Source organism: Alternaria postmessia, assembly GCF_024291825.1.
Source record: "Alternaria postmessia strain BMP 2775 chromosome Unknown scaffold_162, whole genome shotgun sequence".
In the NCBI taxonomy this organism is placed as follows: Eukaryota; Fungi; Ascomycota; class Dothideomycetes; order Pleosporales; family Pleosporaceae; genus Alternaria; species Alternaria postmessia.
Window position 1 is genome coordinate 314 of NW_026260235.1, and position 23,856 is coordinate 24,169.

General features: G+C 51.5%; 6 protein-coding genes across 6 annotated transcripts; 1 reads left to right on the top strand and 5 right to left on the bottom strand.

Moving 5' to 3' along the window:
• Positions 1-248: 248 nt before the first annotated feature.
• J4E82_011060 (uncharacterized protein) lies at positions 249-1,919 on the bottom strand (the record flags this gene model as incomplete). Its single annotated transcript, XM_051737270.1, has 1 exon — positions 249-1,919. The coding sequence occupies one exon, from the start codon at positions 1,917-1,919 to the stop codon at positions 249-251; it is 1,671 nt and encodes a 556-aa protein (XP_051582961.1).
• A 1,864-nt stretch (positions 1,920-3,783) lies between these two features.
• On the bottom strand, positions 3,784-6,987 carry J4E82_011061 (uncharacterized protein; the record flags this gene model as incomplete). The annotated part of the gene is made up of 1 exon (XM_051737271.1): positions 3,784-6,987. The coding sequence occupies one exon, from the start codon at positions 6,985-6,987 to the stop codon at positions 3,784-3,786; it is 3,204 nt and encodes a 1,067-aa protein (XP_051582962.1).
• A 780-nt stretch (positions 6,988-7,767) lies between these two features.
• On the bottom strand, positions 7,768-9,282 carry J4E82_011062 (uncharacterized protein; the record flags this gene model as incomplete). The annotated part of the gene is made up of 2 exons (XM_051737272.1): positions 7,768-7,899; positions 7,948-9,282. The coding sequence occupies 2 exons, from the start codon at positions 9,280-9,282 to the stop codon at positions 7,768-7,770; spliced, it is 1,467 nt and encodes a 488-aa protein (XP_051582963.1).
• A 7,586-nt stretch (positions 9,283-16,868) lies between these two features.
• On the top strand, positions 16,869-18,329 carry J4E82_011063 (uncharacterized protein; the record flags this gene model as incomplete). The annotated part of the gene is made up of 1 exon (XM_051737273.1): positions 16,869-18,329. One exon carries the CDS (start codon positions 16,869-16,871, stop codon positions 18,327-18,329), a length of 1,461 nt encoding a protein of 486 aa, XP_051582964.1.
• Positions 18,330-18,928: 599 nt separating this feature from the next.
• J4E82_011064 (uncharacterized protein) lies at positions 18,929-20,096 on the bottom strand (the record flags this gene model as incomplete). The annotated part of the gene is made up of 2 exons (XM_051737274.1): positions 18,929-19,820; positions 19,879-20,096. The coding sequence occupies 2 exons, from the start codon at positions 20,094-20,096 to the stop codon at positions 18,929-18,931; spliced, it is 1,110 nt and encodes a 369-aa protein (XP_051582965.1).
• Positions 20,097-21,927: 1,831 nt separating this feature from the next.
• J4E82_011065 (uncharacterized protein) lies at positions 21,928-23,598 on the bottom strand (the record flags this gene model as incomplete). Its single annotated transcript, XM_051737275.1, has 2 exons — positions 21,928-22,662; positions 22,711-23,598. 2 exons carry the CDS (start codon positions 23,596-23,598, stop codon positions 21,928-21,930), a joined length of 1,623 nt encoding a protein of 540 aa, XP_051582966.1.
• Positions 23,599-23,856: the final 258 nt, after the last annotated feature.

A 23,856-nucleotide genomic window follows, 5' to 3' on the forward strand; every position in this document is an offset into this window, starting at 1 on the left:
CTCTTGCAAAATCTGCCACAACGAATAGATAACATCCGTCTTTGAATTGGCTTATAATTTCGCTGCAGGCGGTAGGAGGGTTATGAAAGTTGTTGCGATCGATTCCAATCGGTACAAATTGCCTGATTGAGACAGTGAAGTGACGCTCTTTCACATCCAAACTCTGTGGCCATCTATTTTGTCGTAGACTTGATGTACTGAAAGACAGTACACATTAGGGTAATTTTGAAAGTCTTATACCAGTAAGGTTAGATCAGCTGACTCATGACATGCACCTCTGTGTTACCAGTCGCGGTTTCCCTCTTCTTGAATGCAATCAAATCTGACTTTCCATTCCTAGTCCAATCCGCTACGGCAAATTCGAATGGACCGTGGCTTTTGAACAGCGGGGTTTCCGCTCGTAAAATGAATTCCTGGAACGAAGACGCTCCAGATAATACATGCACCTCTGTGCATTTGGTAGTCGTCCTGCTCTTTTTAATGGCGATTAGATCGGGCTTTCCGTCTCCATTCGAGTCAGCAACTACAAAGTCCCATTTCGAATCCGTCTCGTGCAAGGCAGTCTGAGTGTGCAGTTTGACGGTCTTGAAATGATCATCCCCATCCAAAATGTACACTTCAGTGGTCTTGCTTGCAGTCTTGGACTTTTTGATTGCAATCAAGTCCGCTCTTTTGCCCTGACCCCATTTTCCCATGCCAAAAGCCCATGTGTCATCTGTTTCCTCGAGTTTTGTACCGCCTTCAAATAAGATCTTTTGGCACTTGTCGGTTCCAGAGAATATTCGAACCTCAGTACTCTGTGTACTAGTGTAGAACCTCTTGATCATTACGAGATCTAACGTACCATCACCGCTCCAATCTGCGAGAAAGAAGCTCATTGGTCCTGCACTGGATTGTTCAGTCATGGTCCAATTTTCACGCAATGGTGTATAATTTGGTGTCGCTATTCGAAGGACGAAGTTTTGATAGTTGTAAGCTCCGTAGAGGAGGTTGATTTTGAGGTTTTGAAAGTTGGTACCACCTCTCTTCACTGCACATAGATCTGGCTTTCCGGCCTCGTTCGAGTCATTGCCCATCAGGAGGCTGTATTGAGCGTCTGTCTCGTGCAGCATTGTGGGGCTATGCAAAACGAATTCGAAGTGGTTAGACCGAAGTGCGACAAGTTCTGGTTCCTGGGGCATCGAGCCAACAGTTTCTTGAGACTTTCTTATCTTTTTCTTCAGTCGCTCGAACGCTCTTTCCCTGCCTTCACCATAGAAGAGTGACATTTGTATGTCAAATATACCTAGTAGCGAATAGGCCAGATCTTCCTGGCGCGTTGTCTTCCGTCCCTCTGTCCACTTCATCCTTTGGTCGATACTAAAGCGCGATAATGGTGTGCCCTGTAGAGCTTCTGTAGAAATGCCAGTGATATCAGCGATCTCATCGATCAGCTGTGACTTTCGTCCGATCGAAATAGTTTCTGTAGTATAGAACTCAACGTCTTTTGGTGCAAGGAGCTCTTGAAGTGTCCATCCCCTAGTAAACCACCTGCTCTTTTCGAATTCCGGAAACACCGGGAGAGACTCATATGGATCATATCGAACATCTTCAAGATATACGCAGCATTTGGCTGAATCCCTATACCAACGGAACATGCAGCCAATAGCTTCTTGAAGCTCTGCGCTGCTAGACTTATCGATACAACATGTATCAATCCAGAAGAAGTCAAGACCATCCTCAGCTGCTTGTTGTGCACAAAATTCGAGTTTGCGATAACCTTTTCTCTTTCTGTATGTTCCATTGATCAAGTCTTTGAAAGAAACTTCGTCCTCTTCGTTTCCCCAGATGTGCGAAAGGATTACGTAAGGCGGTATCTGCTCATCAACGTGATAGACGAGTCGGAAGCTGTCCTCGCCTTGGCGCTGCAGAAGGCGCATGGTGGGGTGAGCAACGACGGTACAGGCAACCAAGGTGATCGGAGTGACGCACCACAAACATTCAGATAGCACAGAGCGAGCGAAGTAGACAAGGCTCAAAGTGACACGGGCGCGCGTCGGATGGAACACCATTGGGGTTCGACGTTTCGCCTGCCGCTAAGCGACATGCGGGGCGCTAGGAACCGACCTTGGAAGTGAAAGGAACATCTGTCTACTTGTGAATTTCATCGTTCGTGGAACCCTTTCGTTTGGGCTGTGAAGTCTATTGTATTTCAAGTTGGCTTGTCTGCTCTGCGTCGTGGCGATAAAAGAGAGCTGCGTTCAGGAACAAAACGCTGCACAGCAATCTCTCACGTGAGAGAACGCTTGGTATTGCCTCGACATTGGAACATCCACTTCGCAATGTGTTGTGTGGGAAGGACGGTAGAGATAGAAAAGGACAGATAGAATAGAGAAGAGCTGCTAGATGTTCTGCGCGGGTGTCAAGAGCGGCTGACATGGCATTCATTGATGCACTGCAGTTCATAGCACGAACGAGCAGATTACATGGATTGCAAGGCTGAGACCTAGTACGGTGCGATAACGAGAGGAGGGAGGTACGGATATCGTAGGGCGCTATTACATTGTGATCTTCGAACCGGGCAAGCAAGGCCGTCACGAACGAACGAACGGATTAATGAATTGGTCGGCATCACGCGGCATATGTGGAGCGAGCCCGATTGCACTGCAATCTTTAGCGTGGACGAGTGGTTGATTCGGCCCCCACAATCCTTCAGGTAAGACCTGCATGTTGTAGCGTTGTGAAAGCTCCTTCAATCCACACCCTTGGAACTTGCCTAATCTAGACCCCAGCCTCTTAGCACGCAACAAGTGTTGGTAAGGTGGCGAGTTTTACCACGATCCAGACCTGAGCTGGATGTTGCCTGCTTAGGATACATCATGTCTGGAAAGGACGAAAGTTATGCGGAATTTGGTAACAAAAGTGAAGGGACGAAAGAGAATGGGAAGATCGTAAACACAAAAGCGAACAACGGCTTTGCTGGGGCTACCGCATTCGAAAACATCTGACTAGCGCTCGTTTTCCTCTATTGCAGATCGATGAGCAAGTCATAGAAGCTGAGGTCATGGTAGAGAGTGAACAAAAAAACCCACCAGGAACTACGTTGTGTACATTTATCAGAACCCACCTAGGTACCTCTTGAGAATTAGCATCACAAAGCCAACTACCTGTCAGAAGAATAGGGCATAATCCATGTTTGCAATAACCCAGAGACACATTGTAGTGTTGTAGGAAACCACCCCGACCGATAGTTCAGATAGAACACTTCCCAATCAGGAAAGTCCTGTGAAACTATCGATTACAGCCAGGGCCCTTTTGGTCACGGACGCCCCCTCGCAGCGCCAGCAGCCATACTCGCGCCTGTGCGCCCCGTTCGCTCGATTCGCCATATTCGCCCCAGTTTCCCTGATCGCCACGGTAGCTCTAGCAGCCGTAGTCGCCATGGTCGCCCTGCGCGCCCATCGCAAGAGCGTACTGTAATCCACACTCCTTTACAAACCTACCGGATTGGGAAAGAGGAGCTAAGAAAGACGTGTGAGGTTTCTATAACGAGGGGTCAAGAGAAGTGATCAAGATGTAGAACAGTGGAAACACAGAAGGTATTAGTAGGAGGGTCAAAGACTTGAAAACCACAATCCACAGCTTTTATCAAACTGCTCAATTAGGAAGAAAGTTTTGACGTGGAAAATATTCGTGGTTACTATATCCGTATACCACGAACACTCTTACCAACGCTACACATAACACATCCCACAGCCCTACCACCCCGAAAACGCCATACCACGATTCCCCAATCCCCCCTTCTCACTCCCCACACCCCCCATCAAAACTACTATAACTCCGTCTAAGCGGACTCTTCATCTCCGCCACACCCACCGCCTTCCCCCCACCCTTCTCCCTCTTCCTCCTCCTTTTCCTCCCCGGCGACCCACCCGGCGAATTCGGCGGCGAAGAAGCAAAGACATTATTCTTCTGCCCTTGCCGCTGCTGCTGCTGCTGATATTCTTGGTGTTGCAGTTGCTGTTGCTGCTGTTGATTTTGTTGTTGTTGTTGTTCCTCCTCCTCCGCCTTCAACAAGTCAACCGCTCGTTCCACTTCTTCCCAACTCGGTCGTGAATCCCTTGTTCCATTTGGCGTTGCGGGACTAGATTGAGTTTCCAGGACCTGGATCCTGGTGGCTTGGTCTTCTGCCGTGGTTGTTGTCGTTATTGGTGTTTCCGGTTCATTCTGGCAGTCGTCGTCATCATTGTCCCCGGCAGAGTCGGCGTGTATGCCATTCGTGCGAATAGAGTGAACCGGCGGGGGACTAGAAGACGGTTCTCCCTCCGCATCTTCCCTATGATGACGGTGGTGATGTCGGGAAGCGTGTACATGAGGCGACGCAGGACTCGTAGGCGTAGGCGGACTATATTGAATCCGCACCGGACTACGCAGTCCCTCCGTCTCCGTGTCACTGCCGTCCCCACCACGCCTGACGCCACCATCGCTATCCCTCCGGTGATCATGATGATCGCTCAAATGCCCACTTGCTTCACCACTGCGCCACATGTTACGAAACGTCCTGCGCTGCCTACTCATGCCCTCCGTCTCGGACATTCTGCGCGGCGGGCTCGACTCGAAGAAACTGCTATACTTGCTGCCGAGCTGCTGTACAATGGGCATGTCATTGCCACCGCCACCACCACCGGCACCCAGCGTCCCACTGCGAACAAACAGCACCAAGCCCAGACAGAGAAGAAGCAGCGTACTTTGCACAACGGCCATTCTCTTCTGCCAAACAAGTTCATCCGCCAATAGAGTCAATCTCGTACCAATCTCCCCCATCTCACTCTGCTGCCTCTCCTTCATACTCTCCAGCTCGATAACGGTACTCTGCCAGAGCTGATCGTACATGTTCCTAAAGCTCTTCAACTCCAACATGACCGTGCTGTTGAGGTGATCTAGAAACTTCTCCGTCTTGGCCAGTTGTCTTTTTTCCACCTTGACAAAGGCATCGCGGAGAGCGCGGGACTGCTCTTCAATGTATTGGAGCGAGAGCGTGCTATTAGCCTCGAGGTATTGAAGGCGCTTGTGAATCGATTTGAAAAAGGATTCTTGGGTCGAAGGCGCGGGCGCATTGGGCTGGGTTGAGGAGCCGCGGCCCTGGGCAGGCGGACTCGCAACGGTGCTGTTGCTTGATGCTTTGGCTGCTGGACTACCTGAAGACGAAGCGGTGGCGTTGTCTGTTGGCGCTGTAGCGGTGTCAACGCGAGATACGGAGTCTGAGGAGTTGTTCGTGGAGGCGTCGGATGAAGAGCTCTCGGCCTGCGGCGTGCCATCTGTCGGTTTTGGTAGAGGGGTATCGGATGATTTCGGCTCTCCGTAAGCTGTGATGTTCTCGCTTCCGGCTCCATAGGCGCTCGGCACAGATAGAGGTGATGTAGTCGTCGACTCTGGCACGGGCTGATTCTGAGGTGGTTCGTCCGCCGGCTCTGCTGTGACCGTTGGCGCAGGAGAGCTTTCAGACGACGGTCCCGAGTGAGCCTCCGAAGAGACGTCCTCGTTGGCGTCGTCGGTGCCAAGATCCTTTGCTGCTTCAATTGGTATCTCCTCTGGTGACAAAGGCCCGCTGTCCGCAGCCGGCTTCTTAACCTCGACACCATCCGCCTCCAGATCGTCATCGTCATCGATACCCCTTGCCTCCTCCTCTTCCTGTCTAAACTGCTCCATCATCGTCGTACCATGCACCCTCAACACACTGAGCGGACAATAGTACTCGTTTCCAAACTGCGTCAAAAACTCCACCCTCAGATACCTCGCCCAAATCTGCGGCTCCGTGATCAGAAAAGGCTGAATGTCCCTCGAATTGCGCGCTTCAAACGTGCCCAGCGTACGCCACTTTTCTAATTTCACCGGATACCGATCAGAGACGCTGACTCTGAAATGGCGAAACATGGAGGAGAAGAACTCGTAGTTTGCGAGGACAATGGTGTCGACGAGGATATCGTCGCAGAGCTCTACGATAAGGAACTTGTTGTCTGCCGAACATATATTCAACATGTAGCTGTCCTTGTTCTCCACGAGGATAGAAGATGAGCTCTTGGCCTGCTTGTTCGTCTTCAACACCGTCGCTGCGCAGTCGAACGAGGCAAAGTTGAAGCGCTCCTTGCACGTCTTGCCTGCATCTTTGCTCAGCGCCCAAGAACTCGGTGCGACCTTGCCTTCCCCGTCCGCGGCTTTTGAAGCTCCCGCGCTCTGCTTGCCGTGCTGGATACTGTTTGCTACATTTTCTTCCTCTGGAGACCCAAATCCACTAAAGTCGATGGATATCTCGCCTTCATCGCCAAGCGAGTCGAGGGCGTTTACGTTGACGGGTCGTCGCCTAGCAGGTTGGTTCGTGCCTGCTGCTCGTCCCTGTCCGACGTTTTCAGGCGACTGACCGACAGCCGCCAGGTTCCTTTTCTTCCACTCCTCGAAGGAGAGGAAATTGGCATTGTCGAAAGGTGAGTCTGCCTCTAGGTCGAGCTCCGGTTCGGCGGTGCTTGCAGTATTCGTAGTTACAGCAGTCGAGCCAGCCTCGGACACCACGACTGAGGTAGCTCCGTTGTCCACTCCTGTGTTGTCCTCGGAACCGTTTCCTGCCGCGGGTGTCGGAGTCTGTAGACCAGCTATGGCTCCTTCCTCAGCACCTGGGCCGGCGGTCGCGACTGCCTCGCCTGGCGCTGACCAGCTCGTCTTTGCGCATTGCTGCGGGAGCGTGTGTGTGATGTAGTTTATTGTGCGGTACGGGCATGTGCTTCCGCTGCTGGTATACCTCCGAACGGACGACGATGACGGCGAATACGTGGGCGAAGACGCGGGAGTGGACGTATGCTGCGGCGTGGCACCTTCATGTGCAGTAGCGCTCGATTCGCCGTTCGCTGCCTCACTCGCTGCCTCACTCGCTGCTTCAGCGAGGGCGGACATGGATACGCTGCATAGCAGCAGGAGAAGAGTCCAGTTACGGAGCGGAGTGCCAGTCGTGCGCATTGCTTGGTTGCATTTCTTCGAGCTGCCCAGTGTTGTCGAGAAGAAACATGGGGTAGTCAGGAGGAAGTGACTGGGGTTGGCAGGCGCATGAACGGGTGTTCGTTCGTCAAGACACGTTTGATTGTTTCACCGCTTGCCCTAGTGAAATCGCGAGGCGCATCTGTCGTTTAAGCGATGACGTTGCCAAGAGATAGGGAAGGATAGCTGCGGTGCTTGACTCGTGGCTTTTTAAATGTACTCGTCTCTTGGTATAGCGACAGTAATCTTCAATTGATGTACACCTATATGTACGGTCTGAGCCTTCATGCATGGTTAAAAAATAAATGTACGCAGGATCATGGCTCAATAGCGTGGCACGCGGCACGCTCATATACAAAAATGCGTGCTGTTCGTATAGAATTTCATAACCGGCCGCCCCTCCCAACTGCAGTCATGATACAGTCCGCCAGTACCCATTAACAAGCGAGCGAAGGTCTACACTCAATCCAAGCCACCCAAGCCATACATATCATCCAACCCACCATCGCTCTCCAACGTCTTACGCCGTCGTCATCTAGTACTCATGTGTATCGTTATGGTGGTCCGTTGATGCCGAGAGGAGAAAACGCCATACGAGAGTGCAAGAAGTAGTTGCCGATGCCCAAAATCTCGCTATGCTGGTTGGCATCGGGGCGTAAAAGGGGGTATGTCCAAAAAAAGAGAAATCCAAGTCAAGAAACGAACGCAAACATCCCAGACATATGGCGGAAGAGTCAAAGGCTAAGAATACGAAGGACCGGCCTAGAAGCCTTCGTTGCCTGCGCGGCAGACTTTGGCCTCGGACACCCATTCAGAGGCGAGCACCTGGTGCGCGGTGAGGCGACGGGCAGGTATAGGATCGAGGATCGAGTAGATGACGTTACGACATTGTCGCTGAGGATTGTCAGTGTTGTATTTAAACAAGGGCAGATTTGAACTCACTCTTCGCAAAACCTCAATGGGTCGATAACCCTCTTCCTCTTTGCGGTCCTCGAGATAGCGGTCAAAGAACTCGTCTTCGCCCTTTTGAGCCACACGCCAAAGGTGACGACCCGTTCTCATGGCCATGTAGATGATACCACACGCCCAAACGTCAACAGCACGGGGATCAAACTCCTTGTCAACATACTCTTCTGGGGCAATGTAGGGAGCTGAGCCACAAAGACCAGCCGTCATGTGCGCCTCCTTCTCCCAGGCCATGCGGAAGCACTCGCCGTTGCCAAAGTCTGTAATTTTGATGGACCCGTGCGTGGTGAGGAGCAGGTTCTCAGGCTTGAGATCTCGATGTGCCACGCCCATTTCGTGCATGTACTCTACACCGCGCATCAGCTGCTTGAAGAAGCAGTCTGCCTCGGCTACCTCGAGCTGGCCAGCTGCGAGAACGAGCGTGTACAAATCACCCCCAGAGCAGTACTCCATGACCTCGCAGTATGTGCCCTTTTCGTCCTGGAGCAGGTCGAGCGTGGTGATGACATTTGGGTGTTGCATCGAAGAGGATATGCAGAACTCGGAGGTGAGGCGCTTCTGGTACCGTTTCGCCGACTCGCCAGGTCTTTGCTTGAACTCCTTGACGGCGTAGAGCTGCTCTCGTTTCGAGTCCTTGGGGTCCTGCTTGTGTGCGACGCGGACAATGCCAAAGGCTCCCCGTCCGACCACCTCTTGGCACTTGCCGTACTTCTGGACCAGCGTCTGCGGGAGGGCGTTGACGGCGTTCTTCTGCTCGGCGAGCTTCTCCTTCTCGTTGCGCATGACGTCGACCCAATTTGACATGAGACTCAGCGGCTGTTCCTCGGCATTGTCGCCCTTTTTCTTGCCGAGCATCAGACTCTGGAACATGTCGGAAAGTTTCTCCTGACGCTTCGCGGCCTTGAGAACGTGCTCGTGATTGCCATCTTCGGTGAGCCAAAAGCGCTTGTAGGGCGCAGCGGGGCCGTCTTTCCTTGTGACTGAGCCCTGGCGCACAGGCTGGGGGCGGCCGTTGGGCGAGGTGCCGTTGCCGTTGGTGGGCTTGACCTCGCCGTTCTTGTCGAGGTGCGAGGTTTTGATACCCATCATGCTGCTGAGGCGCGACGTCATAGTGGGCTTCTTGGGCTTCAGCAGCGCTTCGGCGGCGGCTTGCACGCTGCTGGCGCCAGAGTGGTTGACGACGGGCTGGGGAAGGGCGGGTATGGTATCGGGCTGCGAGTGGACTGAAGAGGCAGTCGAGGCGGAAGCAGACGGAGAGGCAGCGGATTTGACCGCTGTGCTGGGTGGGTGGTTCGTGGTAGGCGCCGCCATGTTCCCTGGTTTTGGCCTGCTCTTTTGGCCGGCGCGGCTAGGATGCTGTGTGGGTCGTTTTTATGGAGTACCGTGTGTGGGATTTTTGGAGACGCAGGTGTCTCGCGGGCAAGGAGCCCAGGGTGTGTTATTGTACGGCGGTCAAAACGGCGTATCTGCGTCGTCGGCGGGTGGTGGAGATGAGGTTCGGAAGGCGCGCGTGGTTGGATTTATGCTGCAAGAACACGGTGACTGTCGAGGCAAGAGTCGCCGGCGCGGACGAAATCAGTCAACGGGCAATTTTGGGCAGGTGCGTGCAACTTGAAAGGCAGAGAGGCGTATTCAGCGCTGACAAACGCCGTCGCAACTCGAGGTCCAGCGCCCTCTTCAAATTGCTTCCCACCACGAGATCCGAGAGCCACAGTAGAGTGGCTGTGCACGAGTGCCGAGCAATTTGCGGATCGGCGGCAGATGATGTCGTTGGCTTGGGCGAGGGCAGCGTGGCCGGTATCCGCGAACTTGCAGCGCAACAGCGAGCTGGGCAGGCTTGGGGACTACGACGCTCAACCTTCTCACAACGAGGCCTGGCGGGTCTAATATTCACGTGTGCGAGGGGTAATCCATGGGTAATTGTGCACTGCCTCGTCCAAGTGTACGTTTTTCTGCAACAGGCCTGGCTTGCGCGATTTTCATAAACATCATGTACGCCAGTCGTCGCCAGTTGACCGCTGGAATCTCACTCGGGTGCGGGCCATCGGCGAAGAAGCCTTGCCTAATTGTGTTAAGAAACGGCACATGCTTAGCTATTCACTAATTCCACTCTGCACAACATGCCCTCCCTCGTTTGATCGTTTTGACGACAAAAGCGGTTCCCAGAGCTGGAATGATGGCATACCTCATAGTGGAGCGTGACCAGTCTAAACTATCGACACTTGAACTTGCCTTGCACTTGCGCTGACGTATGGCTACCACAAATTTCATCTTTAGACACGTACCAGATCCGGAACATGACATCTCCTTCGTCTACCCTCTGACTGGTTTCCGTCATCCCCCCCAAAGCACCGTGACGCCACTGTACTTTGCACACCCATCATTCCATGATCCAGTTTGTCACCACTTCAACCTTCCACCGTCCCGAGGTCCGCCGAAACATGCGCCGGCAATTACTATCTTCGAGTTCCAAGCTAATTTCATCAAGCGCTGCTGCACCTCGGTCCTGTCCCGCACAGCTTCATACAAATGCTTGGTAAGCCGTCTTCATGACATCTCTCCAGCCTCGCCAACGAAGCGCAGTTTCGTGTCCCTTGGCCCTGTTTGCGCGAATTTGCAGAACCCCGAAAACCTGGGCGTACCATCTCATCTTCGACATCTGTTTACGTTTCCCAGATGCATGGTATGCTACAAGGAAGAGGGGCATTTCCCTCGAAACCTTGTGCCCCGCATTGCAACCTGCAGCCAGGCGACATGAATAGCGCCCCTCATCGCACTCCTCCGTGCTCCTCCCCACCACTCCCGTTCCACTTCACCATGCACACCGCAACTCGCTACACCAGCCGCATGTACGACAGCTATTGTGGTGCTGACATCGGCCACTAACAAATACCGCAGCTGCCGCGAACCAAGCATAATGGCGACTGTCGTGCAGCGAAAGAGCTGCAAGCCTTTATGCATCAACGGCTACAGCTTTGCTCCATACCCTCGCACTGACCTCTTGTATTGTGTAGACCCGGGTGAATGGTTCTTACCGTGGTAAAGGACTACAAGGTTACATCCGGCACGACTCGTCTTATTGGTCGGAGCCTTTGTCTCAACTGCTCCTCCTGTTGACGACGCACTGCGGAATACCGCGCACTCGTCATTCCTCTGCCGTAATCTTGGGCGCAATACTAGCATTGCGCGTGATCGACTCACCTACCATTTCCTGCTGTTCCTTCCAAGCTCTATCCCGCAAAGTCCCAGGCACATGCGTTCGTTCAGACAATAAAGCGCTCAAATCGCCGCTTGGCAGCACCGATCGACTTGTCCATGACGACCGCCATGCTGTGACGCTCAACCGTCAACAGGGCGCGCAACCCAGTTGGCACTTCTTCCGCAGCCCGTTGCATCGCATAGGCGTTGTGACACACGACCGTCATGTACAAGCGCATGGATTCGGCCCGCGGAAGCGGTCGCAGTCGCTGTTCCTGACTACTCGAATCGACATGTGTTGCTCGTGGCTGTTGGTCGGGTGGTGATTGGTTCGTTGATCCCTGGATGTACCCAAGTAGACAACACAAGCGACGCATGTACCCGCGTGTTCACGTTAATCTCTAGGGCTATCACGTTGACCGCGACTTACGCGAGTTTCCATCCCGGCTGTATGGGTCTGTTTGGAAGGAGACTTGGTGCCGCGATAGATGTGGGTTGCTCTATTTGTCTGTCTTTGTCGGTAGGGAATGGTATCCATGTACGGAAAGGAGCGATTGGTAGCCAGAGGTAACTGCGGACAAGATGGTGGTCGATCCCAGTGTATTCACATCCTTTCTTTAGGCCGTTGGTAGGCTTGACTACGCGAACTGACGTTCTTCAACACTCTCTTTACATTCTGTAAAGCTTAGAAGTGGTATCAGACGGGCTACCAACTCACATGGGTATCACTTTGTCTTTTCACACAAAATATTGTTACCACATCCCTCTAGTCGATTGAGCTGAGTGGTGACCTCATGGTGAGCCCTCAGATCTTTTCAATTGCCTTGTTGTAACCCTTTAGTTCGTTTCGAAAGGAAAGTGAAAGGGACCATGTGCAGTCACTTCCCTCTCGGCCTTGCTCCGATCAGCGATAACTTATCGGCAACACCTCCCATGCATCTATTCTTGAAAGGATCATCGCTTGAGACGGCTTTCGGCCTAGCGTGCAGTGGGGCAGGTATATAATCGTCGCCCTTCTTCCTTTCTTCGCTGCATTCCAACTCACCGTTTGGATTGGCAAACTCTCAAAAGAACGCATCAAGCTGATCATGATTTCGGCCTGTCGGGAATCTCCACATTTTCACACCCTTTTTCCAAAAACTTATCGGGTGGAATTCATGTCCGCCTCAAAAACACTACACCAAAGAATCATGAACTGTTCAGCTCGTTGAGAAACACAAAACCTATATATCGACGGCGACTAAAAACGTCAGACCAACTCAGCCATGGACCTTTCGCGGCCTCTGCAAACTGTTCAAAACTACCATTTTCCACGTTGCATTTCCAGATAATACAGCGTGTGAAACTCAAGAGACCTTCCGTGAGCCAAGGACTTGAAAAATTTCGTTCTGATTCCAAAGTCACGCAAACAGGCCCCATTCTTGCCTGGAAGGTTTCGAGTACGGTTTCCATGGGTTGCATCCGCTAGCCTAGATAACTATAAGACTTCTTCTTTGATGAAGACCATCTTCTCATCCACAGTCGCTTCTTTTCTACATTAAAATAAGAAAAAGGACTTTCCATGTCTGTGCTGTCGAAAGCTATAAAGAAAGCATACACGTTTCTGTCCTCAAAAGCATATAAGAACATGCCCATGTTCTTCCTTCTCTTCTCCCGAAAGACCAAGGATTTATAGACATAATGTGCATCATTGGTTTTGCTATTTCTATGAGAACCACCGCTCCAGCAGACTACATTTCCACATAGAGCTTACTCCCTTCTTTTGCCAGAAAACTGCACAATAATCCTGGGATATCTGCAATTTTGCGAAACCCGCCGAAACGAGCACATGTTCCTCTTCCTCCAGAGTGCAATGGCACAGTGACCGATGGAGCATTCTTCTGGTCCTGGAACTGGTATAAAAGCCACAAATTTGGTATGCTGGTTTCTTCGCCAACATCGAACACTCTAAATACCAAAACCACCAATCCACATCGGTAATGTCTGCGTGGATCTTCGTAGATTAAACATGCGCCCAGACTCACATTCTCTTGAGTTATCAATAGAGGTAAACATGTGAAGTTCCAGAGCACAAAATTTTTGCCAGTTCCTAGAGGAACGACTCAAAAGGCCACCATATTCAGGTACGTGGGTACGATAGGTGTTCGCCCATGGTAGGCCAAACCACACATGACTAGGCGCCTGTCCACCCTATGCCTTGGAGCACTATCAACCTAGGGAACGAGACATTGACAGGCAAATTCTTGTGACTAGTGCACCTCCGGTACAGCGCAGGCTCGATTTATCCCGGAACCCGTTTTGGTGCTGTCCGGGATGTCCGGAAGAAGGTCACCGCCAAATTGCGCTCAGAGCGCAAATAGGCTCGACGGTCTGCACTTAGCCCTTAGTCTTCAAGAGGAATACAAATCAGTCGTCCAAGACAGCGAATTCGAAAAGCTTGAGGGACAAGGGAAGGCAGAGACTAAATAGAGCATCGCGAAAAGAAGTAGTAGGTTGGGTGAAAGAGTCTGGCTGAGACTTAACACAGGATATTCGCCGACGACCACCCGGCACCAGGCTAGGTTCAGAATGATGACTAGGCACTGGTTTTACGAGCAGGCTGACACGACGCGGCTCGCACAATCTTTGTATGTCGGTACATGGACGTTCATGCCAAGCATAGCATCAAGTCGGAGCGTGAACCAAACATGACAGGTCTAACCCAAGAAGGGAAATTTTGTCAGCAGGCCTTAGCACTCCTAGCGTGATCTTACATGTACATATCACATCCGCCGTTCATTCACAAAGGCTTGGGAGGTAAGCAGTACCCAGAAAAATGGCGTGAGTTTGGAAGTGCAATTAGTTGGATACAATCGCTAAGCCTACATAGGTAGGTTTTGTTTACTAAGCGTAAGCAATATACAACCAGTAAGAACAGTTATGCAAGTCCCACTCAGGAAGTAACAGGGAAGTAGGAGCGAATATTGGATGAGGCTGTAAGACAGCATGTGCTACGATGACAGCGGAAGTGCTGATGCTAAGACATGGCAGCACACAGTAAAGGAGTTGGCTATATAAACGGCACCTACTTCCTTTGTAGAGTTCATCGGTTCTGCAGCCAAATCTGACTTCACCATTACCCTCGTGAGCATTTGAGCCTGTTCTATCACCTTACCCTGCCTTCATCTCAGCCCTTCAACTCGACTTTCAGTCTTTCCGGCTTTCCATCTCTACAATGAAACTTGTATCAGCTCTTAGCTGCGCTCTTCTGGCAACTGTCGCCCAGGTACGTGAATCTGCCCTTCCCTCCACCCACAAAGCTGACAACCCCTACGTAGGCCAATTACCGATGTAGATGCACACCAGCTGGACGAGTGAACAATATTTCTGACGATTGCTGCGGGAGCCGGATCACGCTGTCTGACGGCACGCGTGTTGTGGGCAATGTTGAGTCGGGAGGTTTCTGCGCTTACTATACGTCTGGGTGGTCGACTGCAGAGTTTTCCAACTCGTATGCCAATTGCTGTAGAGCTAGTAGCGGTAACCCTGCGACGAGTGATGGCGCGCAATGTAATACATTCTAAGAAGGGAAACAGAACTGAGATGTGGAAGGGTTGGGTGGAGAGAAAGAGAGAAGTAGGGAGGAGGAGGGAGGAGTCAGCAGGGGAGAAGGTGTATCTGGCAGGCGGATGGAATGGTGTGGTGTAGCGGGATATTGAGCATCGAAATGTGTGTGCGAGACGTCCGTGGACACCGAAGACGTTAGACTTTCAGACATTACAATACTGATCGTGTACTTTATCGCTGTGCACTAGTTTCTCACCAGTGATTACGTATATAAGTCAAAACTAGCGCCTCTTCTTCTTCACACTCCAACCTCTAGGGTTTTTAGATTCCTAGTCTTGGCCTCGATGAATTTCCTTCATTAGAAATGCATGACATCTCGTTTCCACTACGGAAATCAAGAAATCGTGGAAGTAACTCTACCTGCGATTCAGTGGAACTTTGTCTACGAGTCCGATAATCACAAGCTGGTTGCCGATGGGCAAAGAACAGTATAGAGAGTTGAGATGATTTCGTGCTCTTTGTAAGTAGCCGAGGGTTTGACGCCATCACTTTTATCTTCTTCTCAATTCCAGAGTACCTCTGATTGCGAGATCTGATCCTACAGTTCCCAGAACCAATGGCTTCGATTTTAGTCCCGAGTGTGGGCTCGAAAGCAGGATTAACATGATCAGCACGTCCCTTGACGACGGAAAAGAATAGGGTGTTGCTTCAAGGGCCGCGAAGGCCTGAGGTGCATAATATGGCAGCTATTGGTTTTGCGTTTTGGGTACCCAATTGCGGGTTTCTTGATCGTATTGAAGGCAGACTTTTGGTAGGAAGACACTCGACCGAGTTGATGGTATACCTCTCGAAATTACTCGTCTGATGTATTCCTTGACGGAGGAGCATCGTCGGTTTGCGGCAGCGATCTGACGCATCAGTGTTTTCTTGAGCTTCTAGTAGATTTTATCTGAGTAGACGATGTGAGCGCAGTTCTTCGGATTTTCACAGCATTTGCAGCACTATTACCTTGTGCATGAACTTAACACAGAAAGGTCATGTGGCATGAGTCTGTTGCCGCGATGCAGACCTACAAGGCTGTATATCATCTTTTGAACCCCGCATCATGGCCACGTGACACGGTGGCGGTATGCGCTGTCGTGGCTCAGCCTGGTCAGCACTCTAAGTTATCACATCGCACCCCACATCATAGCTGCTCCAGCAGGACTTCTGTCACCGAGTTACGGTCTTTTATTTGGCCAACGAGCTCAACAATATCCGACATAGTGGTTTTCCAGGTCTGTTCAGACGCAAGTTGCAACATCAGCCTTACCGGAATCGACACAAACACGGGCAGCACGAGCACCAAACGAACATCACAAAGAGCACAAGAAGCAACACTAAGATCGAACATGGAGGAACTTACTTCGCCGCCTGCCCACTCATGCGCACATTGTGTGGACATAGTATTTCCGGGAAGCCCGGAAAAGATGTATACATCAGGTATAGGCCCACCAGAAGATCCATTCAGTAACCTTTGCTTCCTTGAGGACACCGGAAATCGTCTGGGTCTTTCTTTGGCAGATCTCAGGCTCAGATCCAAGGCTGGGTGTGACTTTGCGCAGTGCCTCAAATACGAAATAGAGCGCGACATGTACGAAGGCGCAAATCCTGAGGCGATCCAGCTGTACACTCGCCCGTCAAGTGATGGTTACATAACCATTGAGCCCTTAATGTGTCTGCAAAGCTTGCACCTTCAAGATGAAGTGCTTGAGGGTAAAGACTCGAGTCGCTGCTTTGTAAGTGCTGGACACTGGGAAGGTCGGTTATATGTATACTGTATCTTGATTGAGACCTCAGGTAAGAGTCTTATGTTGTGACACAAGATACGCCACCCTGACTCTGGTAAAGCAACATCGCTGACAAAATTACCAGATGATTCTGATGGGGAAGTGGAGGCCGAGAGATCAGTTTCTCGTGATCCGCTTTCAGCTCGCACGGTCACGGATGTGCGCGATTGGTTACAGCGTTGTGAAGATGAGCGGCATGGCTACCACAAGATCTGCTCGTTGAGCGAGCGAGCGTATGTTCCAACTCGTCTTATCAAGATAACAGGCCCTCCAGATCAGTTACAATTGAGAATCATTTGTGGCGACGATATGGGAGAACATGACATGTCAAAATATGTGGCCTTGAGTTATTGCTGGGGTGGGGATCAAACGAACAAGCTGACACAAGAAAATCACGGTCTTTACAAGAAGAACATTGCTTGGGAAATTCTACCAAAAACTATTCAGGATGCTGCAAAAACGGCCCAGGCACTGGGTTTCCAATACATCTGGATCGATTCGATGTGCATCGTTCAGGATAGCAAGGAGGACAAGGACGCTGAAATCAGTCAGATGGCGAAGGTCTATGCTCATGCGACATTGACGATAGTCAACCAGAGGGGCGATAGAGTAACTGAAGGCTTCCTGCATCCAAGGACTCTTCCTTCTGGAACTAGTTCTATCCAATATCGAACAAAGAACGGCCAAACACAGTGTCTTACTTTATCATTCGATGATGCGTCTGATCGGGAGGAAAGTTTGGCTGTAAATACACGAGGATGGACTTTGCAAGAATACCTCCTTTCTCGTCGCCGACTCGTTATTGGCACTTGGTCGACAGAGTGGCTTTGTCGACGAGAGGTCGATGGTCACAGAGATGGCTGGGTCGCCAGCTCCCGCGTGGGTCTTCCCTTTGACCACAGAATTGCGGAATGGGCAGGCAAGGGCCCTTTTGGGTCCAAAGAAGCCGAGTCTGTCTACAGTAGTAGCTTCGTCGACGCAGCCATGTTCTTCTCGGTAAATCCCGGATATCCATCCGGGCAACTAAACGAAGAGCTCGTCCGTAATTCCTGGCATGAAATCGTTGAATCTTACAGTTTACGGTCGGTGACAGAATCAGAAGACAGAATCCTTGCTATATCTGGGATTGCTGAGAGGTTCGCAGATTTTGTACCAGGACGATATATATCAGGTATTTGGGAGAACATGATGCCCCTGAGCTTGCTCTGGGACAAGCTTGGTCAGCCTACCGATAGACCGGCCAAATACCGAGGTCCATCCTGGTCATGGACATCGATTGATGGCCTAGTCTCGCATAATGCCAGCTATAACTGCATGTGCGAGGTCCTTTCAATTGATCACATGCCTAAGAGTGCTGAAGCTCTCTATGGAGCGGTGCGTAGTGCCGCGCTTCATATTAAAGGCCCTGCTCTTAGTGTAGAATGGCGATACGGAAGACAAAACAGGCAGCGACAGAAAGATAAGCAACCACAGGAAGACCTGAGCGAGCTTAGATGGTTCCAAGATAGCAGCGATGATCGTCAGGATCCTCAGTTAACAGTCAACCTCGATGCTCGAGAACAAACAACAGAATGGAGAGAAGTCGTTCTGCTGGCTTGCGGATTCTCAAACTACGGTTCGGATTATCGAAACACTATGTTCATAGCCCTGACTAAGGTGGACCAAGTCGAAGTCGAAAACGAGCCTCGACATCGATTTCGCAGATTGGGAACAGGCTCTTTTGGTGATACCTCCCCTCTCCCACGTGTCGAAAGCTGGCCAGTGAGCTCCTACTACGTTATCTGATAACGCTATACATCGCCAACTCGGAATGTAACACCTACGCCGGCCAAGATCGGTCTCTTTTCGTCAACATTACAAACGCAAAAAACTTGCTTAGGTGGCAGCTCGTTGTCGCAGTACCGGTCGGGATGATCAGGTAGAACCGTGTCGCGTGGTATTGGTCGTAGTGGTGGTAGGCTGGTTATCTGCGAACGAGTGGGGGCATGACCGTTGGAGTGTGGAGGTGGAGCGAGATCCATATACACACAAGACTGTGCGTGCTGCATATGGATCAACCCCGGCAGTACGTCAAGCAAGGTCGATGAAGAAGTTGGCATTCTTTTGCCAGGTCAGCGCTGGAATGAGAGTAGCGACAGCACACGCGCGCTGAGATCAATATGATATCCAACCAGATCATTGCCGAAGCAGAGAGCTTTGAGTCCGAAATCCCGGATAGAGGAAGTGAACGCCCGCTTCGTAAGCTAGCAGAGAGGACACTTTTGACGTACACATTGTCTTGAATTCGGCCTTTGTAGTTACCAATTGTGATTACATATCCACGGGTATCATTACTTAAACACGACTCACACAAACATGAAAAACATAAGAGAGAAAAAAGCGCTCTACACCTCCCTCTCTTGCACCCTCATGCCCTGCTTATGCAACGGTGTCTCATCCCCAAATACACTCGGCGTCGGCGCGTCATTACTACTCCTCGAGCTGCCCTCCACAAAGTCCTTCCTGTCCACATAATCTTTCCGATCCTCATGCGTGATGCGCAGATCCGTGGTACACTGAATGCCACCCAAATCCAAGCTATCGTCGCTATCGATCTTGCTGAGTCCCGGGCTGCGCGCGTTCGTCGTATTGCGCTTTGACCGGTTAGTCAAGTGCATGGAGTTTGGCTGGTGCGAGAGTACGGCGGATCGGGAGTGCGAGTCCGGGCCAGAAGAGCTGTGGAACTCTTCGGGGCTCATGTCGCTTTGTTTTCCTTGAGCGAGGCGGACGACGAGGGAGGCCATGGACATTTCAATGTTGAGCTTGACAATGTAGACGACGGGGTGGAATTGGATGTATACGACCTGGTTTTTGAGGAACATGAGGCCGATGAGGAGGGCGTCCATGGCGATGGATACGACCATGAGCTTGCCGTTGAAGCCTACGAGGGGCGCGTATTTGGTGAGGCCGTGTTGTTCCACTAGCCTGATCTTGACGGTTCGCAGGAAGTACCAGTTCAAGCCCGCGTCGACGATTAGGATAAGGACCTTGCTGATCTTGTCCCAGACATTGTTGATCTTGACGTATGTCTCGCTGATTGGAGGGACGGTGTGAGATGGAATCCAGATACAGAAGACGGCGATGTTGATGGCAGTGATGAGTATCACTGTGCCCCATTTTAGGTTACGGATGGTACTCCGGTGTTCTGCGATGAGAGCGATACGGTTGATGATAATTTGCATAAGTAGCTGGACCTCGAAGACCCAGAAGAACAGAATGAAGAATAAGACTGGGACACTGGTAGCTCTTCATTAGCAAAGACGTCCTGTAGTGTACAGTCTTCTAGACAACTTACGTTGGCCCGAGCCTGTCGTTCAAGAACAGCCATCCGATGATGCCGATAACCACGTTGACAAAAATCTCACCCCATATCATGTAGATGTAGGCAGATCGTAGCGGGCTGTGGTTCCTTCGTGTCTGCTTGACAGCCTCCCATACTGTCAAGAACCCAAACCCGATTGTGAAGCCGGCGGCCAAAGCGGCAAGCTGGAAGTCCTGTACGGATGCCGACATGGTGTGTGGTAAAAGTAACGCCGAAAGTTGGGGAAGGAGGAGTTCGGTCAAAAAGGTCCTAGACGGCAAGGGTTCAGGGTCTTCAAAACGACCATATATCGTCGCTGGTACGGAAAGGAGACATGCCCCGTTCGAGAAGGGCGCTTTGCAATTGCCGATAGGTTCATCATGGGTAACTGACTAGCAGTGGGAGAGTGTTAGTGGACGGGACGGCATGCACCGCGGAGCTGTCAGCTTAGCGAGGGCCTTGGTTATCCTGCACTTCTTCTAACTGCCAATCACCGCGGTTCGACGCCATTCACTAGTAATTTGGTGTGTCCCAAAGGACCCTCGGTTGTGTTTGCGACTAGAGCTGCATTGCAAAGTGGAGCAGAACCCTTGCTTGGTATCGGCGAGCGGGACACTATGAACTCTAGCTTCTCACATCCAGAGTGCCACCCGGAAGTTAGATGTATGAGCTTGCTATCCGAAAGTGAGTGTCATCTTAACCCTGAAATTGGACACAGGTAATGTATACCAAGAGGCGTCATACGGTTCATGTGCCTGGTGGTTTCCAGGCACCGCAATCGTCTGTTCTGGACGTCCAACTGCGAATCGCCACCGTGGTGACTTACAAGTCATGCTGAACCAAGTCATGGTAAACATACATGTCGCAATAATAAATCCGAAGACTGGGATTTCTGGGATCTTCCCAAGGGTACGTTCCTACGTGGGTCTGCGGATCTTCAAATCTGTAGGAGACCGTTGACACGATGTGCATGAATGCACGACATGCGACTCCACTGTATGGTCGGCAAGGAGCAGACTCTGCACCGCCACTTCGTCAGTTGGCCTGTTAGGCGGACGTACAGCACTGGTTCAACGTCGCCGACCTGTAGACATTGCGTAATTTTGGGCGTCGAGATGCCCGATCAGTCCTTCACCGATGGCTGACACGGAGCTGGTACGCGTCAGGTACTGACACCCGCTTGAGACCATCTCGAAGCGTGGGGTCGTCTCTGCTGGTGTATTCGGGGTACAATCTTAGCCTCCGCAGCGGCCCCTGACTACATGAGTGAAAACGACCGAAGAAGACCCGCAATAATACAAGACGATGTGTGCAGTCCAATATCCTGCTGCGGTGCTGGTGGCCGATGTTGACCGAGCTGGCAATGTGGGCAGAGTCATGGAACATCGGATGATGACTTTGGCTCAGCTGATCGTAATTCTACAATTTTCCGATGCTGCGAGAGAAGGTCGTCGCGACGAAGGTCGAAAAAGCAACGTGTGTGGCGCTCTTCCTGGTGAAGTCCAATCTTCTGGAATCCTTCCTTTCCAATCGGCGTCTCTCCGGTTTCCGGCAGTCTGGCCAAACGCGTCCCTGCGAACCGGCTCCAAGACCGTGCGCAGGCGTTCTCGCTACCGGAACACATGGCGGGCGTCAAAGGCCCGGTCCAGATCTGGAGAATGGACTGAGTGTGCGCTCGCCGTCCCGTATTGTGCAGTTCGTGGCTTATCGTGTTGTTCGTAATCGATGTTCGCCGACTGATGTGTCAAGGCCAAGCAGCGCCGCTAAGGTTTACTTGAAAGAGCGGCATGAGCTGCTGCTGGCGACTTGGGCGAGTCGAAGGTCCCAGTCTGGCGCGGCGCGTCTGCGGGCTATCACACTAAGCAAGGAAGCACTGTTGAGTAGGTTGAAGATGGCAGATTGCATATGGAGCAAAAATGGAAGTACCTACAGTATAAGGTTTATTTGACACTGCCATCCCGTGTCTGTCAAGTGTCTCTCAAGGCTAGTCCATGCCGCTATCGACGGCCTTATTATTCCCGTTTATCTCCTTGGTGTTGATGATCAATCCGCTGCATCGATGCCAAACTCTTCCTGCACTTCCACGATCCGTACGCCCCGCTGATCTGCAATAAGACCCATCAATCCCTGGCCCATGTCTTTCAGTTCGTTGTATTCATGCAGTAACTTGATATGTTCTCTGACTATCTTGTTTGCGGCTGCCATGATGTCAGTCTCGGTAGGTACGTCGTTTGCATCGTCTAGTTCGGCGTCTGAAAGAGCGTGTTCTTCTATGAGCACTTGGATGGCTGGAAGAGCACCGAGAGAAGCTAGAAGCGCAGCCTTTTGTGCTCTCATCTTGTCGAGAGTGGTTTCCTGGGACGTCTTCAATGGAGATGTTTGTGGAGGTGGGGTCATGCAACGCGCGCCATTGTGCGATTGATTATGAGTAGCTGGTTCAGTAGTTGGTAAACTAGCCACCGAATCTTCTTCGGCGCTCTTTTTCGACGAGGCCGTTTCTGCCACGGCTAGATGTTGTTCCGTGGAATCTCTTAGCAAAGTTTGTTTGTGGTCGATCATTGAGCTAGTCTCTCTGGCGCTCATGGCAGTTCCGCTAGTGTCGGTATCTATCTGCGAGTTACAGAGCGTGGTTCCTGGACTTTGGGCATCATGTTGCCCGGCGCCCAAGGAAAGGTTTGGGACTGCATGATTGCCGACTCTGTCAACTGACGCGTCCGCTGCAGAATCGACCGAAGTTGTCCCTATGGATGTTGCCGTAGAGGCGATTGGGGTATGAGCCTATCAATGTGAGCGAGTGAAGCGGATGAGCATGGGCCTAGGACAGACTGCATTCTCGTTCGGGTATTCGTATGCTGAAAAATGGCCTGCAGCTTGGCTGCCGCTATTGCTTGACTCTTGGGACAGACTGCCATGCGTCGTGTAACCTTGCGACAGTGGCCTGAACCCATCGGATACTTCCACGTCGACACTGGCATCCGACGGGTGCTGCTCAATGGTACTCGGCATCTTCGACTGCGTATCAAGTATAGTGATATGGATGCTGGCGATTGCTGCCTGCTCATCTCTGGCGGGACTGTTACTACTTGCGATACACGGCTGTTCTTGATAGTCGGTTGCGGAATCATTTTCCACATCTTTCACCACTGCGCTCTCTACGGCTCTTGTATCGCCTTGTTTGGCGGGTTCGTCCTTGGTCGTCTGATTACTTCTGTCTTGTTGGATGTCGGTATCTGCTTTTCGAGCTGGTACTTCCTCACCAGGCTGTGACTCCATCCTTGGTAAGGCTTGCACCAACATCACATTAGACTCATCTGATATGGCTCCAGTCATGGATGCTGGATTTGATGAACGCAGTTTTGAATGCGAGCTCAGGTCGTGGTGGCCCAACTCGTTAATCGCTCCTTCCTCTTGCACTGTACTGGGGTCTTGAAGTGTCATGTCAATTTGATCAATTTTCGACGCGTCGTCAATTTGAGCATCGTCGCGATCGCCGCCCAAGCCTTCAGCTGAGCATGAAGCTGCGTTGGCACTGCGTTGTGCAAATGCTTGGTGGAGGCAATCTGCCTTGTGCAACGCATCTTGTCGCTCTTGGTACGGAACGCGTGCCATTGCGCAAAGCTTGTCCGCAGCTTCATCCGGAACAACACCAGGTGACGACGTCATCGGATCATCTTCAGAATCCGCGATTTCGGTGGCGCCCTTCTCGATAGCCATGTCGCGAGTGGTGAAGGTGAAGCTGCAGTTCGGCGTTGGTGTCGGAGATGATGGTGTTGATCGCATCCGCCGGAGTGTGGCGGAATTGTTAACGTAATCACGGGATTGCGACGACTGCTGCTGCAAGGGAAACAACAAACACGCTCGACCGCCCATTCGTTCCCGCCCTAGCACGCGCCCTGATGCTATCCTGAAACTCTCAACGCAGCAGACGACGACGACAATCACCTGTTCGGAGCTGCAGCGACACTCAACATT